Source organism: Mus caroli, chromosome 3 (assembly GCF_900094665.2).
Source record: "Mus caroli chromosome 3, CAROLI_EIJ_v1.1, whole genome shotgun sequence".
In the NCBI taxonomy this organism is placed as follows: domain Eukaryota; kingdom Metazoa; phylum Chordata; class Mammalia; order Rodentia; family Muridae; genus Mus; species Mus caroli.
In genome coordinates this window covers 33736347-33754085 of record NC_034572.1, presented here as the reverse complement: position 1 = coordinate 33754085, position 17739 = coordinate 33736347, and the positions used below count along the sequence as shown (strand labels likewise).

Below are 17739 nucleotides of genomic sequence, written 5' to 3'. Positions count from 1 at the left end.
TCTGGCAAGCACCCAAGAAAGCACCCCTAGTCACTGCTCTTTACTTCTAGTCTAGGGAAAGAGGTTCATCAAACTCCAACTGCCACCACCACAGTGCCAGTGCCAGACTCTACTTTGCCCACCTATAACATCAATCCCAGCAGTCACTGCTTCTCACTTCACACAAGAAGATGGCCAGAAAGCTCTGAGAAAGTCTCCTACTGTCCAGTGAGTCTCAGTTCTACAGTAGCCTTGACAAATAGAGTACCCTTCTTAATCACCAAGTATCTTTCAGCTTCCTTCTACCAGTGTTTCTCAACATGAGTATACTACTCATGAAATCAAAATTAAACTTGGCATATAACCCCACACACACAATACACACACACATATGCATAGATATATACATATAAGTGTTTATATATAATCACATATATGTTGTTGGCTTCTTTTAAGGGGAGTGTGCAGATGAGTGTAATTGTATGCAGAGGACAGAGAATGGATCAGACTCTATTGAGCTGGAGCTACAAATTGAAGTATCCCTCCTGACATAGGTGCTTGGAAGAACAGTATGTAACTGAGTCATCCTCCAGCCCAATATTACTGTTCCATACTCTTAACCACTGACCCAAATCTTCAGCCCTAATATTATTATTGAATTATTAATATGAGATTTATAATGGCACATTTAATGTGGGCAATTCTCATTTTAAAACATATTACATGAAGCAGATGTTGTTTTTAATTTTACTGTTACTCTAAAATTTAAAGAATTGGTTCTTCTTTATTTAATTCTGAATATGGACAAGAAAATGGAGTCACCGATTCTTTCAACAGCCTTTCCTCCATTCACTAATCTGATGCCAAACTTCAGCATCCTTAGTATTCACATGTACTCTCCACTGTCACCCTCATCGACTTTCCTCGAACTTGGAAGTTGAATGGGGGCAGAAGGAAACTGTTACTTGTCTTTGTAAATGTCTACACAAAAAGTCCATGAGTAGTCTGTTAAACTCCTTTCATTTTACATGTGGAAATCAGTGCTACAGACGGGCTATATGATCAGTGCCCAATGATCTACAAACCTTAGCAGAGCCATTTTGTAAGGCAGATGACAGCCTACAGCTGGGGTCAGAAAGCAATACTGGGGACAAAGGTCAAAGGTGTATTCTAACTGCATACACCCAGAAGGCCTAATGAAATCTGTATCCCAGAAAAAGACAGAGCCAAGTGTAGCTTCAATAGATCTGATAATGGTGCTGTAATAAAGCCAGATGGTCACAGCTCATCTGGATTCATTTATCAAAATAGACACAGTCAGGGAAAGAGGCAGCATACAGAGAGACACACCCAGTGCAGTGTGACCTAAAGATAAGACCAAGCATACAAACCAAGCAGAAGGCAAGGGCTCGGGAACCTGTAATTACTGGAGCTAGAAAGACACTTCAATTGGAAGTCAAAATGGCAACTGTAATCCAAAAGTCTAATTGTAATTAGTAACCATAAGACATAGGAATTTCAGGTTTCAATTTGTAAAATTGTACATACTACATAAAAACATGTATGTGTGTGTTTATTTATCTATATATGCACATGCACATGAATGTATAAGCATGGATAAATTTGCAAGAAGCTGCCTATATTAAAATATAAGAAAAAAATAGCACGGAGCAAAAGCCTCTGAGTTACAGTCTCTGGTTTGGGATTTGGGAACTAATTAAATGTGTAGCACCTTTATGAGTGGCAGCACTGTAAGCTCAAACATATCAAAATGACATTCAAGAAAGTCTAAAGAACTATTTTCAAAAGAAAATGGTTCAGGCAAGCATTTTCAGAAAACATACATAAGTGTAATAAACTAGGCTATATCACTGGACTCTACAAAAATGCAACTTTTATGTCACTTTTATGGCTTTTAGACACTACATACATTTTCCCCTGTGGTTCTCAGCTTCCTTTATTTAGTTAGTTTTATTAATCATCTTATTCATTTGCCAGTACACACATTTTCCCAGTGGGAAAGACCAGAGCAGAAGAAATCTAACTTTTACCCTGTTTTATTACTTTTCAATGGATCCCATTCCTGATAGCCACCATGTAGCATTCATCCCAGTGTGCCGGCCCTGGGATGACACATGTGTTACATGCAATGAAGTCCAGGTATTTATGACTGAGAGACTGGGCCATTTTTCTCACAGTTATCAAATCACCCCTGAGAATGGCCCAAAGTTCAGCCATTCAATGTTACCATCAAAGGTTTGCAGGTTATACTTGCCATTGAATCCAGCAAGCACAGAAACTGGAGTTTAAATGTCACTGAGATTTGTTATCTAATTATTTACACATATAATACTATGTTATGACCAGTTACTCATCCTGGGAGCATGTGTTAATAAACCAAACACACATAGACAGGTATCACTTGACATGTATTCATATTTCAAAAATGTCAGGATAAACTGTACTCTACAGAGATAAGGTGAACAAAAAGAAATAGTTTTCTTTAGTAAGTAACAGCTATGTGTGTCCTGTTCAGTCAACGTGGCTTAAATCTTATTGCAAGGGCAGTTTACAGTAACTTTTTACATTTTTAAAATTAAACATCAGCTAAAGCTTTTATTCAGACAAAAAGTTCACCATGAGGAATTGCTGTTTTGAGAGTGGAAACAGACACCCAGACATTGAAACCATGAAACACCAGAGCTGTCTCCAAATACTGAACTCCACCTGCTCTGCCACTCGATAGGAACACCAAGTGCCAGACTAACAGGATCCAGGAACCAAGCCTGGAGCTGCTGTGTGTAATGTTTACCTGTGAAGCCATGGGAAGTTTTGTAACTTGGGAAAGGTCTTTTCTCACTGCTGTTAGAGTCCTTGTGTCCTTAGCTTCTAAGTTCACAGAAGAGCAACAGACCAGGTTGCCTTATTATGTTTTATTCTTACAGAATATAATGGAAATCCTAGGTCTGATTTAGCACTGTTTGAAGTTAAATGGTATCTGTTTTTAATCTGTAGAGAATAAAATCCTCTGTGGTAAAGTTCTTTAGGATTAAGGGCTAGATTATATACAGCAAAAAATTAAATATTTATGTCACTAAGAGCTATGATGCAAAGCCTCGTTAGAAATGAGAGGAAATGAAACAATAATGTTGAAATTAACATATTAACTTATTAAAAAACCAGTAAGGTATGAATTACTAAATTCCTGGCTAAAATGAAAACTTTTTCTTTTAGAAATAGAAAAAAATGATTATTTGGAAATAAACAGTCACCTTAGACTCGAATGTACAAGGACGTCCCACGGCATTGATTTCTGATAACTAAAGGGAAGTCCACCACTATATTCACATTGGCTCATGGACATAATTTTTATTATTAAAAATCTTCACCATAACCCACAAGGCAATTTTTACTCAGGCAGAATTGTAACAACAAAATGCAACCTTTCTGAAATAGTCAGTGAAACTCCCTTCAGCTGTGTCAGGTCCTGCACACTGCTCTAGCCTCTTCTTTATCACAGATCCATTGATGAGTTGATGGTCCTCCCCCATCTAAGCAACGGGTGGACAGTATTAATTCAAAATGCTGCCATCTCCTCACCAGGAAGGTGGCACATGGTGCTTGGTTCTTTAACTTTTTCAGGTTGGGTTTTGCAAACACATCATGTTTTTCTCCATTAAAAACACAATGTCCACCCTGCCTCAGAGTGCAGCCACGTTGTCTTTCAGCCAGATGATAAATGCCCTTCATTAGAGACACTGATAACTGACCTTTTCCCCATAGACTTGTTAATTATGTGGATTCACAGTCATTCTAGAACTTTCTGGCTAAAGCAACAAACAGATAAGGGACAAAGGATTTTATTTATGCTAAGATGAATCTCATCCTCTTATTAAATGCAGATCCTCATCCTGTCTACACATGCGTGTGGAGTACATTACACATATCATGTCATGTTAGCATATTACAGATCTACCAAGTACTGCATGAAATCCTTGAATGTACATTTATTGATATGATCAAGCTAGTAAATTGAAAACTAATTTACAAATAGCCTCCTGTAAGAGCTACTTTAAGGAAGTAGAATCGTAAATATTTCCCTCTTGCTTCTCCCTTGCCCTCTTGGGCTTTTCCATTCCCCCTCTCTCCACGTGGTCATGGACAGCCTCTATTTCTCTACTTTTCTCCTCCTTCTCCTTCTCCTCCTCCTCCACCTCCTTCTCCTTCTTCCTTCTCTCTCTCTTTCTCACTCTCTCTTTCTCTGACTCTACTACCCTCTTAACTCCCCTCCCCATGTCCTGAATAAACTCTATTCTATACTATAAGAAAAAAAGAAAAGTATTTCACATTATATCTCAAATAAAACATGTCTACAATAATTCTTGATAATCTGCCCTGAAAATTTTGGTTTTGGATTTTAAATGTTTAATATTTTAAATTTTAATAATTTAGTAGAATTTATTAAATACTTGAGAATTCCATACATCACATTTTGATATTTACCTCTCTCTCCCAACTTCTTCAAGATTCCCCATCACTTACCCAGATTTTATACTACATGAAAAATAATTTAGTTGATTTTATAGCTAAGTGCAAAATAATTACTTCGAATGCACTAAGCCTTGGGTTCAATCCCCAGCACCTTATAAACTAAGCCTTGTGGTAGACGTCTATAATCCCAGAACTAGGAACAGAAGTTCAAGGTCTTCTTGAGTTTATAGCATGTTCCAACTACCCTAGGCTAAGTAAGACTCTGCTAAGACTATACTATTATGACACAGAAAGAAAGGTCAGAAAAGAGACAGAGTGGAAGTTGCATTCCCCCCATGATTGCTCAGGGCAAGGGTCTAGGAAGTGTTTGAGGAGATCAAGAACATCAGAAGTGCCTGAGTAGCTGGGCAGTGGTCAAGGGTAACCACTGGAGGAGGTTTAAGACAACAATGAGATACAATGATCCAATTTATGATCATAAAGGTCACAATGACTATTCCTGGTTGTCAACTTGACTACATCTAAAATGAAGTATAATCCAGATTGGAGGGCACACCTGTGATCCAGGTCTTGAGGCTGGAAGACATAGCCCTCTGACATGGATCTTTTTTTTGTTTGTTTTTTGTTTGTTTGGTTGGTTAGTTGGTTTTTTTTTTTTTTCATTTTGTTTTGTTTTGTTTTTCTTTTTTGGTTTTTCAAGACAGGGTTTCTCTGTATAGCACTGGCTGGCCTGGAACTCACTTTGTAGACCAGGCTGGCCTCGAACTCAGAAATCTGCCTGCCTCTGCCTCCCGAGTGCTGGGATTAAAGGTGTGTACCACCACGCCTGGCTGTGACCTGGATCTTAACATGGGATGACACACACTTTTGTTTTAGATCATGAAAAAGCTTAAACCCAGGCAAGGTATCATACGCCTTTAATTTTTTTCCAGGCAGTGAAATTGACAACCAAGAACAGCCATCACAACCGTTAAGGTCTCAAATAAGATCACTGCCTTCCATTGCTGTCTTAAAAATCTTCTAGAGGCAAGCAGATCTCTCAAGTTCAAGGCCAGCCTGGGACAGAGCAAGTTCCAAATCTAGGTGTATTAGTACACAAATTTAATCTGGGCCATACTCTCTGCTAGTGACCTATATAAGGACAATATCTTCCTCCTCCTCCTCCTTCTTCTTCATCAACTTTTTTCTCTTTCTCCTTCTTCACCTGTTTACACTTCCTTGCCAGCATACCTCTTGGAACCTACTTCTTCAGAATACCAGCTTATATAGATCTAGATCACCTGAAAAAACACCTACCCTTGTGGGACTGAGCAAGATTCTTGGACTACTAGATTCTTGGACTACTAGATTCTTGGACTTCCCGTTCACAGTTGTCCATTCTGGGTTAGTTTGACTACATACTGTGAGTCATTCTAATAATTTCCTTTAGTATAGAGAGACATTCCATAAGTTCTGTGACTTTAGAGAACCCTAACTAATGCAAAGGTTCCTCTGTTGCCTTTTGAAAAAACCAGCGTGCAGAAGGAAAGACAGGCATTGAGGAGGCTGTCGCCCTTGCCTTCACGTGAGCAGAGGAGTTACGGTGGAGAGGAAGACCATGAGATCCACTCAAAAACAGTGTGAACCTTGCTGAACCTGAACCCACTTGTTAATAAACTCAATGTACAGGGGAAGCTGGACAAAGAATGGGAAGATTTCCCCCTTACCAGCTGTGTAAACACTGTTCAGGGTATCAGAATCACAGCTATTTACTGTGGCCCTACTAAGCTTAAGACATGCTTAGCAAACAAAAGCCTTAATATCAATAGCTAATAACCCAGACTCTTAGCTATTTTGTGTCATACATATTATATTATGTGCATTACATATTACATTTGTGTAATACATATTATATTTCAGCATTACTATTACTATTAGTTACAGACAATGTGTCCAAAGTACTGTGGTTAGAGCATGGAAGAAATCTCTGATTGTAGGTTGAACACTAAGGGTCTATATATTTAACTCCAGGGTAGACTTTATAATTTATAAATTAAAATTCCACAGTGAACTTTTAAGTACAGTATGCTGCCTTCTCTGCTCATGCTGTTTACTGTACCTAAGACAACCTGCATTCTCTACACTGTGATGACAGTGTTTGTAAACCCTTGCAAGGGAGGCCATTACAAACTGGCCATGTAACCTTGAGAAGGACATTAGCTGTGTCAACATGATCTCTTCAACCTGGAGAAACAGGATCACTTTCCTTCATTGAGGATAGAGGCAACATAGGCTCAGAAAGGCCTCTACCCTGCTAAGTGCATCCTCATGAAGAGACAAAAGTAAGCCGCACATGACCCACATGTCAACAATCAACACATCAAGCTGGCGAGGCGCCCATATCTTTGACTAAAGACAAGCAGACTGCTGTGCTTGATTAAGTTGCAGTGTGTTCAGCATTTTAATGCTGTTAGAAAGCTGAGCTGGAATTTTTATATGCCCTGTTCTGCTTTAGTTGTTCATCTGGATTGAAAGGATGAGCGGAGCTTACCGTGAGTGCAGGAGAGGGAGCTTCTCTTGCACTGCCATGCAGAGAGTCACTAAGAAAAACACAGCAAGGTGGGCATTCTGGAGTTTAGTAAGAAAGGAGTCAGGCGTTTAGGGCTCTGCCTGGTTAAAATGCGCTGACGTCACTTTTTAGCGTATTGCCACAGCTGGACAGAGTGAGTGAGAGTTTCAAGAGAGTACAACAGAGGTGATTTGAAGATTTGGAATAAAACTGTCAGAGATGTTCCTGAAGAGCACTATGACATTTCCTTGATCCTCACACACTACAAATTTGACACCATGTCATCTGATATCTCAGATCCTTCATACTTTTCTGCATTTTCTCATGTCACCTATTGCTCTGACTGTTAATCATGGTGACCAGTGTTTAAGTCCATTGCCAGAGATTTCAAGCCAAGAAAAGAGGACTGAATTATAGATTATGAAACCTGATAACACTGACATTTGTATTACAATGAACATGGAATTACTTATAATATCAAAAATGTTGGAGAGTCTTACTGTCAACTCCAAAGGCAACAGGAAAAGTCTGTATTGTTTTGGGTGTAGGTATTCCCTGGACTTTCTTACTAACATCTCAAAAGGAGGTTTCCCATGCCTACCACTGGAGATTTGGTTAGTCTATGGCTCTTAAGGAGAGCATTAACATTCTAAGTAGTTTAATTCCATTTAAATTATTTAAACAAGACATGTACATGGACACCAATCAATATTATAACATGGGTGGGGCAAATCTCACAAGGTACCTCCCTTAGATGAATAGCTATAGACATTGAATGACTGTTGAGAAAGAGAGTATCAGTCTTCTCTGGGGACCAGAACCCTGATTGGTTATCCTATGCCAGATTGGTCTGCCCCAAACACAAGCACATATGAACAACACGGAATGGATTCCGTGAGATTATATTCACACATGTGTGTGAAAATAATATTTAAAGAAGAGGCTGTGAATTTAAGAGTGAGTGAATGGAACACAGGATGGAGCTGTGGAGAGAGAGGCTGAGGTAAATAGAACACTCAAGTATAAAATTTTCAAAACATGTAAAATAAATAAATAAATACATGTGGAAGTTATTTGGGCCCAGGCTGTGGTCATCAAGGACAGGACTGTCAATAGTTTGAAAATATTCTAGTGAAATCTTTCAGTGTGCTTTTTATTATCCAGATAAACATTGGCGAGAAGCAATTTGAGAGACAAAAGGGCTTATTCAGTTTATACTTGAAGGTAACAGTCAATCACTGGGGGAAGCCAGGGCAGGAACTTGAAGGCAGGAAATGAACAAAAGACCACAAAGGAATGATGCTCACTGGCTTGTTCCTTGTAGTTTGCTCAATCTGTTTTCTTGTAACAGCCAGACCTCCTTCATAGTAGTGGAACTGCCTAAGAGTAGCCTGGACCCTCTCACATCATTCAACAATTGAGACAATTCCTCACAGACATGGCCACAAGCCAGTTTGATCTGGGTACTTCTCGAATTGAGACTCCTTCAGATGACTCCAGGTTATGTATGTCAAGTTGACAACTGAGTTCTGGGCACAGATTTCAACACAATATCTGCCTTTCTGTCTGTGGGCACAAGATTAACCCTCAGGCTCTCCACTGTGAATTTTGCTACCAATAACTGTAGGGAAATTACTATTAAATTTTTGTGTATACTGCAGGGTTTGTAATAAAATTGAGCAGCTTAACAAATAGGACATGATTATATCTCACAAGAAGAATTTTGTATTTTTCTCTTTGTGATGGCCCATTGTTGTCAACTTAAAATAATCCAAAATCACCTGAGAAACTGTCTGTCTGGATTATGTTAGCTTGTGTACATGCTTGTAAGGTACTTTCTTAATTGGGTTAGCGAAGACCAGTGATCCATCTGGAAGGTCTGTCGGCCATAACATATGATAGGCTCATCCCTGGACTGAAGAAAGATGAGAGAGCAGGCTGAGTGCATACATACATGCATTTGTACACTACTTTCTGCTCTGGACTGTAGATGTGATGTGACCAGGGTAGACTTCCTGCCACCCTGACCTCTGCACAGTGAGGGCTTCTCACCTAGTACTGTGAGATACACAAACCCCTTCCCCTTACTTTTTTTTCATTGTATTTTAGCACAGCAACAGAACCAAAACTAAGACATCACTACACCATTTCGCAAAAGATGCTGAGGTAGAGAAAGACAATACCAGCCACCCAGATGGTGGAGAAACCAGAATTCAAACAAGAGTGATTTGGATTCAAAATTCTCCTCTTCTCTGTACTGGCTGTGATCTGCCTGATTATCTACCAGATGGTTTGGGACTGAATACTTCCTCTAAAGTCTTAGAGTACCCGGAGCTCTGAGGGCATCTTTGTTTTATCTTTGCCATTCACTGGCTGTGAGACACTCAGCAAAGTATTAAATGTTCTCATCCTAATGATGGATAATAGAGATGGTAACAAAAAAATCCTATGCTAAACTTTGTAATGTTTAGATAGATAGATAGATAGATATCCCTTTACCTACCCAACATCACCTCACTTGCTGCCCAGCCCACTCATTTCAGGAATCCTTAGGAGTCCTTGGAGGGAAAAAGGATCTAGCTAAAGAGGGAAGGTCTTTTTCTGCCATGCCTCTTGACTTGGACTGCTCCAATGCCAAGTTCTCTGCTAGGACCTTGTGTGTGTTGTTCCCTGCCCATCACAGATCACTCTACATTGCACCTCTAAACCCTCCTCCCCTCTCACACCCCAGAATACCCACCACCAGATGCCTTGAGGGGCTTGGATCTTCCATTCAGTTTCCGATCTTGCTACTTACTTTCCACAAACCATATTTGTGTTTGTGAGTGTCTGGGGTTGACCACATGCTTCCAGCTCTAATGAGTGATGACAGCTGAGGCTGGAATATTTTAGCAATAAAACCTTGGGTCTAAAATCCAGCTCCCTTCCAGTTTCTCCTGAATTCAACTTCACCAGGCACCTTGACTGGTATTTAAAGCCAATTTCCATTGGTTTTCTGGAAGGATACATACACCTAGAGTCTGAGAGCTGTGATGAATGCTGACTTGGACATAATGAGCAGGTCTCTGATTAACTTGGATTAAGTTGGGTGTGGCTGATATACTGCATTCTATTCCTCTTCCTTGGGATTTAAAATTGTGTATATAATGCAACAAGATAATTCACACACAGTAACAATAGAAGGGCTACTACTTTTCTCCACAAGGTCCAGAGAGGGAGAGAGGTTAGGACAGAAGAGTTGGAATAAGTGGGGATAGTGCTCAATTAAAGCTGAGAGGCACTGTCCTTGGAATATGTCATTAGCTATAATCACAAAATCCCCTACTGATGTTTGAATGGGGCCTTGAAGCACTCTGATTATATGGAACATTACATTCTACAAGAATTTCACCATGACATATTAATAAAAAAATATATTTCACAGTAAAATTGACCCTTACTCAGTATGTAGTAGTGAAAGGCCACACTCATAGATGCTCAAGTAGCTTTCAGGACAAGGAAATTTTTCTATGAAGAAGCTGCACCTCAGCGGGGAGACTCTCTCGATTTAGCACTGAAATCTCATTAACTATACTCAATGTAAATCTGGGACTGTTCCAAGCATTAGTAAATTTCAATAAACATGTGATTCATTAACAAAACTGCATTCATTTTCTACTGAGGATCTAATTCACAACTGAGCAAAGCGGTAAGAACACACCTGCATCAGCAGCTGTGACAACCAGGACGAAGTGATCTCTTGCTTCCCGGTCCAGACTCTGGGTCACCCGAAGCTCGCCACTGGCCGAGAGGGCAAAAGCATTGTCTTCATTTCCACCAAGCAAAACATATGAGAGCTGGCTATTTGGACCTTGATCATCGTCTCTTGCCACCACCTACAGGGGAGAGGAGTCATGGGACTACAATGAGTTACCTAACATGTGAAACATGTGGGCCAAGTGAGAGATAACAGGGGATAAGGGTACAGACAGTGCTGCTATAGAGGGGGCAGAGACCTGGAGAGACAGCTCAATGAATAAGAGCACTGGCTGCTTTGTAGAGAACCAAGGTTCAGTCCCCAGAACCTACATGGTACTCAAAACGATTTGTAACTCTTATTCTGGGGGATCAGATGCAATTTTCTGGCCACCTTGAGCACTGGGCACATATGGTGCACACATGCAACATGTGCATACACATATGTGGGCTAAACATTCATATATAAAATAATAAGCCCAAGGATGTTATAATTAAAGTAGCAAATAATAGTATGTATTATGCAGACATATTTGCAGAAATCTATGCATAAACCAATGTGTAGGATTTGTGGAAGACGTTCCAAAAGTGTATACCATGTTTTTTTTTAATCATTTTTGGAAAGAGGGAAGGTAGAATACTATTTTAAATGAACTCTTCCAAATTTTAACATCGCCTTATATGTGGATATTATTCCCATAGTAAACCACAATCTTAAAATACTCACATGAGCAAATGTGTGCAAAATGAGTTTATGCAAAGAACATAAGTCTCTGTCATGATGCTCATAAGCCTTGATTTTCAAGACTTTCTATATCTGCATCGATCCTGTCCCCAACCCCCAACAGTGAGAGGATGAAGGAGATCTTGAAGACCGTTCAAGAAGGAAACTTTTTGGTCTGAAGTCTTAATGGTACTATATACCCTGCTGTGTTTAAGTATACTGACCTGAAGAATGGTTCTGGGCAGGGTCCCTAAATTTTCAGGAACATTCACAGAATACGGAGACAGCTCGAATACAGGAACAAAATCATTCATGTCAAGTAAAGTGATGGCGACTGTGCAGGAGTCCGTTCTGGGGCTACTGCCCCGATCTGTGGCCTGAACAGTTAAAGTGTAAGCAGCGGTCGTCTCTCTATCCAAAGACTTAGCCACTGTGATGGCCCCTGTCACTGAGTCGATCCTGAACTCTTGATGTGTGTTTCCACCCACGATGCCATAGCGAACCTGTCCATTGGTGCCTTCATCATTGTCTGCTGCAGACACTTGGATTATATCTGTTCCAGTGAGTATGTTCTCCTTAATCTGCACTCGGTACATAGCCTGAGCAAAAACAGGGTTGTTATCATTGATGTCGAGGACCATAACCACAACCTCAGTAGAGGACGACAGAGGTGGTTGCCCTTTGTCAGTGGCCACCACTGTAAGGCTGTAATTGGAAACTTCCTCTCTGTCCAGCTCTCCTGTAAGATGCACCTCACCATCAATGGTCCCAATGCTGAACTTGTTTCCTGAAGGGTTCAGGAGAGTATACTCAATATAGCTGTTGGGGCCACTGTCTGGGTCTGTCGCTTGAGCCTTGAAGACAACAGTATCAATGGGTGTGTTTTCTGGAATGTATGTCAACTTGGGAGAAAGAAACATAGGTGGGTTATCATTGACATCTAACAAGATGATAGAGACTTGGGCTGTGCTGGTGAACCTGGAGGCAGGAGGCTGGGGCAAGTCATGGACCTGAATGACCAGGTTGTAGAAGGACTGACTTTCCCGGTCCAAAGCTTTGAGGGCTTTGAGGACTCCGTGCTTATCCACTGCAAACTGCCCAAGGCTGTCCCCTGAAGCAATGCTGTAGGACAGCTGAGAGTTGACACCTAGAAGTGAAAGAGGGAAAGTTAAGTTTATTGAATGGGTGAGATGGTAATCTAAGCTACAAGAAGGTTCTGCTACATAGTAGAGCATTTCCGACACGTTACCCACTATCATGATTTTCAGATTGTACATGAATCATTTGAAGTGATTGTAGATGATTTACTTACAGCTATATACACTTAGAAAATACTGCACACACGACTCTTGGTCTCCTTTGAGCTTTTGATCTGAAAGGCGTTTACAATCTGGTGTACAAATGATCCATACACGAGGGTGTGTTATTTACTGCAACGTTGAAATGTTAAATTACCAACGTGAAGAGGAAGAAAGGGTTCCAGAAAGCAGATATTTTTCTAAACTTTTCTTTGTTTCTCTCACGGAACTCCCTGGGGCCCAGCAGTACAAATGCCACTCTCTATATTATTAGCTAAACATTTATAACTTCAGTAATTTATTGAGGCCGACACCAGTTTTCAGAGAAGGGTAATAAAATGCTCTGTGTAGGACATTAGTCATGGATGCTTAAAGTCTCCTTTTACATTTCTTGTCAGAACTAATAAATACTTTTAATTCCTATTATGCATCTGGCCAAACAATGGACTTTAAGGAAACGACTCTTCTCAAACTTTATGCACATTCAAACATTTGAAAAAGTAGTCCTTAAAGGAATGGTTAGCAATACAGCTATACATGAAAGAGCACAGGCAGAAGGGTCATGCTGTTGGTGACTTATGTTTAGATAATTTCTTTTTGTCCCTAAAGAGTGTATCATCATTTAATTAAAAGAAATTATCAACTTATTTTTAAAAGTTGCAGAAAAGACTACAGTGAAGATGGCAAGGAAAGTACATTTGCCAATATGTTTTAAAACTTCATTGAAAGGGAGTTTCTAGGTAAGCACAAAAAACAGTCAGAGGGCAGACTTCCTACCTCAGAACAGTGTCTCAAGTAGCTCACAGTGGCAGGCCTGTTCTCCCATCTCATAGTAAGTAATTACTGAGCTTTCTGAGTCCTACCTACCAGAAACAATGTCTGCTCTTTGCTAAGGATCTCCTAGAACAGGAACAGGAATATGAACTAAGCGGTACCCCCCACCAACCATGGTGGAACTCATGGCTCTAGCTGCATATGTAGCAGAGGATTGCCTACTCGGTCATCAATGGTAGGAGAGGCCCTTGGTCCTGTGAAGGTTCTATGTCCCAGTATAGGGGAATGCCAGGGATGGGAAGCAGAAGTGGGTGGGTTGGGGAGCAGGGGGAGGGGTAAGGGATAGGGGGTTTTCAGAGGAGAAACTAGGAAAGGGGACAACATAAGATTTGAAATGTAAATAAAGAAAATATCTAATAAGAAACATTAAAATAATAAAAGAATCTCTTAGAACAGTTTGCTAGTGTTTTCTTGTGAAAGATATTCTTCTGGGGTCTGAAAACACCTGAGTACATGTTTGCTTTTCTATTTTTGATTCTCTAGTTCCCTTTGAGGCAAATTACCCAAGTAATAGAATTTCCTTCTCCAGGGTAGTCTGTTCCTGTCACCCGAAGGGCTCTCTCTCTCTCTCTCTCTCTCTCTCTCTCTCTCTCTCTCTCTCCCCATGCTGATAACAAGAAATCATACTCAGAAGGCAAAGTCAGATACTAATTTACTGATCTAAAATTTCTTGTGAGAACTTTGATGCACAAATCTTTAGAGACATAGACCGTGCCTTGTGGTCATTCATCACACCACTTCCCTGAAGATGACTCTGGGATGAATGAAGCAGATTTTATAAGCTTAGGGCTTGAACATCAGGGGAAATGTGAAAAATTAAAGCTCAGAGACCACACACAATCCACCTGCAGGAATGAAAGTGTCAATGCTTCAGAATGGACAATGTCAACTGCATCCTTCACCATGTTTTATTCCTGTCCAGGTCCAAAAGTTCCACCTACTTTGTTATTAAAAAAAATTAAATATAGTTGATTATATCAGGTGTATTTTTTACAGAAAGAGTGTTTTAATAAGTACATTTTCTGAGTCTCCTAAAGCCAGTAGCAAATGTGGAATTCTTGTTCTTACTGAGATCCACAGCCACCACCAACGCATAGGAGTCACAGTGATACCAAAGACTGTCCAGGAAAAACTGGGTTCTGTGTGGATATACAAAATGGCTCCCAGCTGAGATCAATGGAAATTAGAAACAGTAATAGCATTCTACATGACTTCAGTAGAGACCTATGGGATCCACACAAATCAGCTCAACTGGGAGCCATTCCAGCCTGCTGTCAGGAATCTAAGCATCCTCATGGCCCTCGTGGTAAATGTTAAACTGTGGAGAAGAAAAAGACAAGGTCACAAAGCTCATGGCCTTTTATGAAGGGAAAGGGGTAATCACAAATAAATTAGGCAATGCCACGTAAAACAAAGCAGAGATAACCATGATCTTTGAAACAACAAAGTATCTGTTATATCATGGAATGTTTTAAGGCAAGAAATCGGCCTTATCTCAGAATGAGAATCAACAGTGTTTCACTGAGTTGCACTTTAAAGGGGACGTTTCCCTCCAAAGAGTCTAATTAATAAAGCAACCTTGGCCTTGAAATTTATACCTAGGAAAATGCATTCCAGAAGGACTCAGAACTCCTCTCAACACTGGCTCAATTTAGAAAATTACAAAGATCTAACCATTTCCCCTCCTGTTCCTTGCAGCAAATGTCAGAGCAGAAAAACAGGAAACACATACTTTTTCTTAATTTTGAGTACAACGTTCAAATTTTTATTGGGTGGGCTTTTACAGTCCAGTGGAATACTACACTGAATACGGGTTGTTTTTCAACTATTCAAGTTCAACTTGCTAGAAGTCATGTGGTTCCATGATTTTCCTTGGGAATTTAATTGCTATAAGAGCTTTGCAGATGCACAAAGGTGTGTGTGTGGTAGGAGGGGGGTGTATAGTTGTGAATGACTGTATGTGCATGTTTGATTGTGATTATATAATATTGGCATTTGGTGTATACTTTATTCCCAAGAACTGTAGAACATTATATAAATATATAAAATAAAAGTAATGACACACATTTTTAAACCCTAAAGTTGGCTATATTATGAATGTGTACATTTAGTCGTAATTTATAAATGTTGCCCTAGGTTAAAAGTTAGTATTTGCTTCCCTGTCACAGGACAAAGATACATAGTACTGGCCGTTACCAGTCATCTTCACAGAATGCTTTCAACGAGGTCCTGAGGGAACTGGACTATGAGGTTGGGCTCTCACTCAGTCTATAGCATGCACCAAGGATCAATGAGCACACTCATTTAGAAAAAGTGACAGTTGTGTCACTATCTGAACATCCTTTTATGACCATCATGCCTCAAGCATGTGTGGTTTCCAGAATGGTAAGAGAACAGTAATCCAACATGTTGCTACAATAGTCTCAAGCTATAAATTTTGTTCCATGCAATACTCTCTACTAATATTAATATACATATTTATAGCAATAAAGCTATTACTTATGCCTTAACAAAAATATAAGATTTGCTTTATTGTTGAGATTATGTAACCTAAAGTCTAAACTCTGAGTGTGTGCATAGACAACTCAAAATGTTAAAGTCGCTCTCCTAGAGCATTTGTTTATGTAGAAGACAGCAGTATGACCTATCAGGAACTTTTTGACCAGAGGCTAAGAAGAATCAGTTAATTTCAGTGTCTTGCTAACATTCATAGCTCATAGACACGCTGGAAGCGTTTGCTATAATTATGTTGGTGTTCTTACAAACAAGGTCATTCTTAGCATTATCCTCCAAATCCAGAAGGAATAGGAACTGTGTCCTCTATTTTAAGCCAAGGTGCAGGAAATGACACTGATAAAAGTATTCAGGCTAAACAATGGCTAAATGTAGCTTGAAACTTTTACAGTTTTAACCAGCACAATTAAAGGGGGGAACACCCTTTTTTAACAAAAGATTTGGTGCTTACAGTTACTATATCTCTGTGACTGCTTGTGCAGGGATCATTCCAGCAAGTTTTGAAGCATTAAGTGAATTCCCTTTCATCGTATTTATATTGAATGTTCTGAGGGTAAATGAAACTTACTCCAGGGGATACACTGGGCTTCAACAGATCACAACCCATGTACATACGAGGCAGAAACATGTTTAGCTTAGGAAATTGGCCCCAGGACTGCAGCATAAGCTCCTGTGTTCAATCCCCAAGACCTAACATAAAAATGTTAGGTATGGTGGAAGACATTTGCAATTCCCATGCTGGGAACCCAGAGACAGGTGGACTCTGGAAATCCACAGTCAGACTGACAAGCACACCTGACAGATTTCAGGCCAGCTAGAGACTCTTTCATAAAACACGGTGGGCAAGCCTACACAATGGCAGCAGTACCTAAGCTGTGTCCTCTGTACATGCAATCACATACAGCAAAACACCCACACAGACACATATGCACACACACACACACACACACTAATGCACAGAAATTAAAATAAAATAATTTTTTTTAAAAATTCTTAACTTTATTATATACTGTAGGCTAAACAAATCCCAGCCTTTCCAGGCACCGGATTCTTGCCAAAATATTATTCCAATAATAATACTATTGTCAATATATTATTATGAGAATATTATTTTCATCTGATAATGTATAATTTAGTTATTCACTATCAAGTATTTTTCTTTAAGACTTTTTTCTCTTTTGTCTTTAAATTTTCATTTTTTCAAAGTTTAAGTTACATATGAGGTGGCAAGATGGCTGGATAGGTTAATTTGTTCACGGTGAAGTCTGTTGGCCTTCCTCAGAAGCCGCAATGTAGAAGGAGAGACTCAACTTTTGCATATTGTCCTCTGACTTCCAAACACCATGGTATATGCATCCACACACCCATGCATGCACCAAGTAAATAAATAAATATAATAAAAATTAAATTTAAAAGTTTGAGTAATATATTTATACACACATACATAATAATTTTATCTAACACAAACTCAGAATGAATCTTTATCTTGACCACTAAATTACTGAACTAAAATATTTAGGGCAAAAATTAAAGGGAAAATTTGTAAAGTATCTAAACATACTAAGTGTATAGTTAAAAAACAATTATATGACATGTTGCTTGATTTAAAAAAAATC

The 17739-nt window shown here is 39.5% G+C and overlaps 1 protein-coding gene across 1 annotated transcript in view; it reads right to left on the bottom strand.

Moving 5' to 3' along the window:
- The window catches only part of Fat4 (FAT atypical cadherin 4), a 126686-nt gene that overhangs the window by 44632 nt on the left and 64315 nt on the right, over positions 1-17739 (bottom strand). Inside the window, exons 5-6 of the mRNA XM_021158479.1 lie at positions 11702-12624; positions 10719-10893 (exon numbers count right to left, since the gene is read on the bottom strand). Of these exons, the coding sequence (XP_021014138.1) occupies positions 10719-10893; positions 11702-12624 (1098 nt within the window). The remainder of the gene's footprint in view (positions 1-10718; positions 10894-11701; positions 12625-17739) is intronic.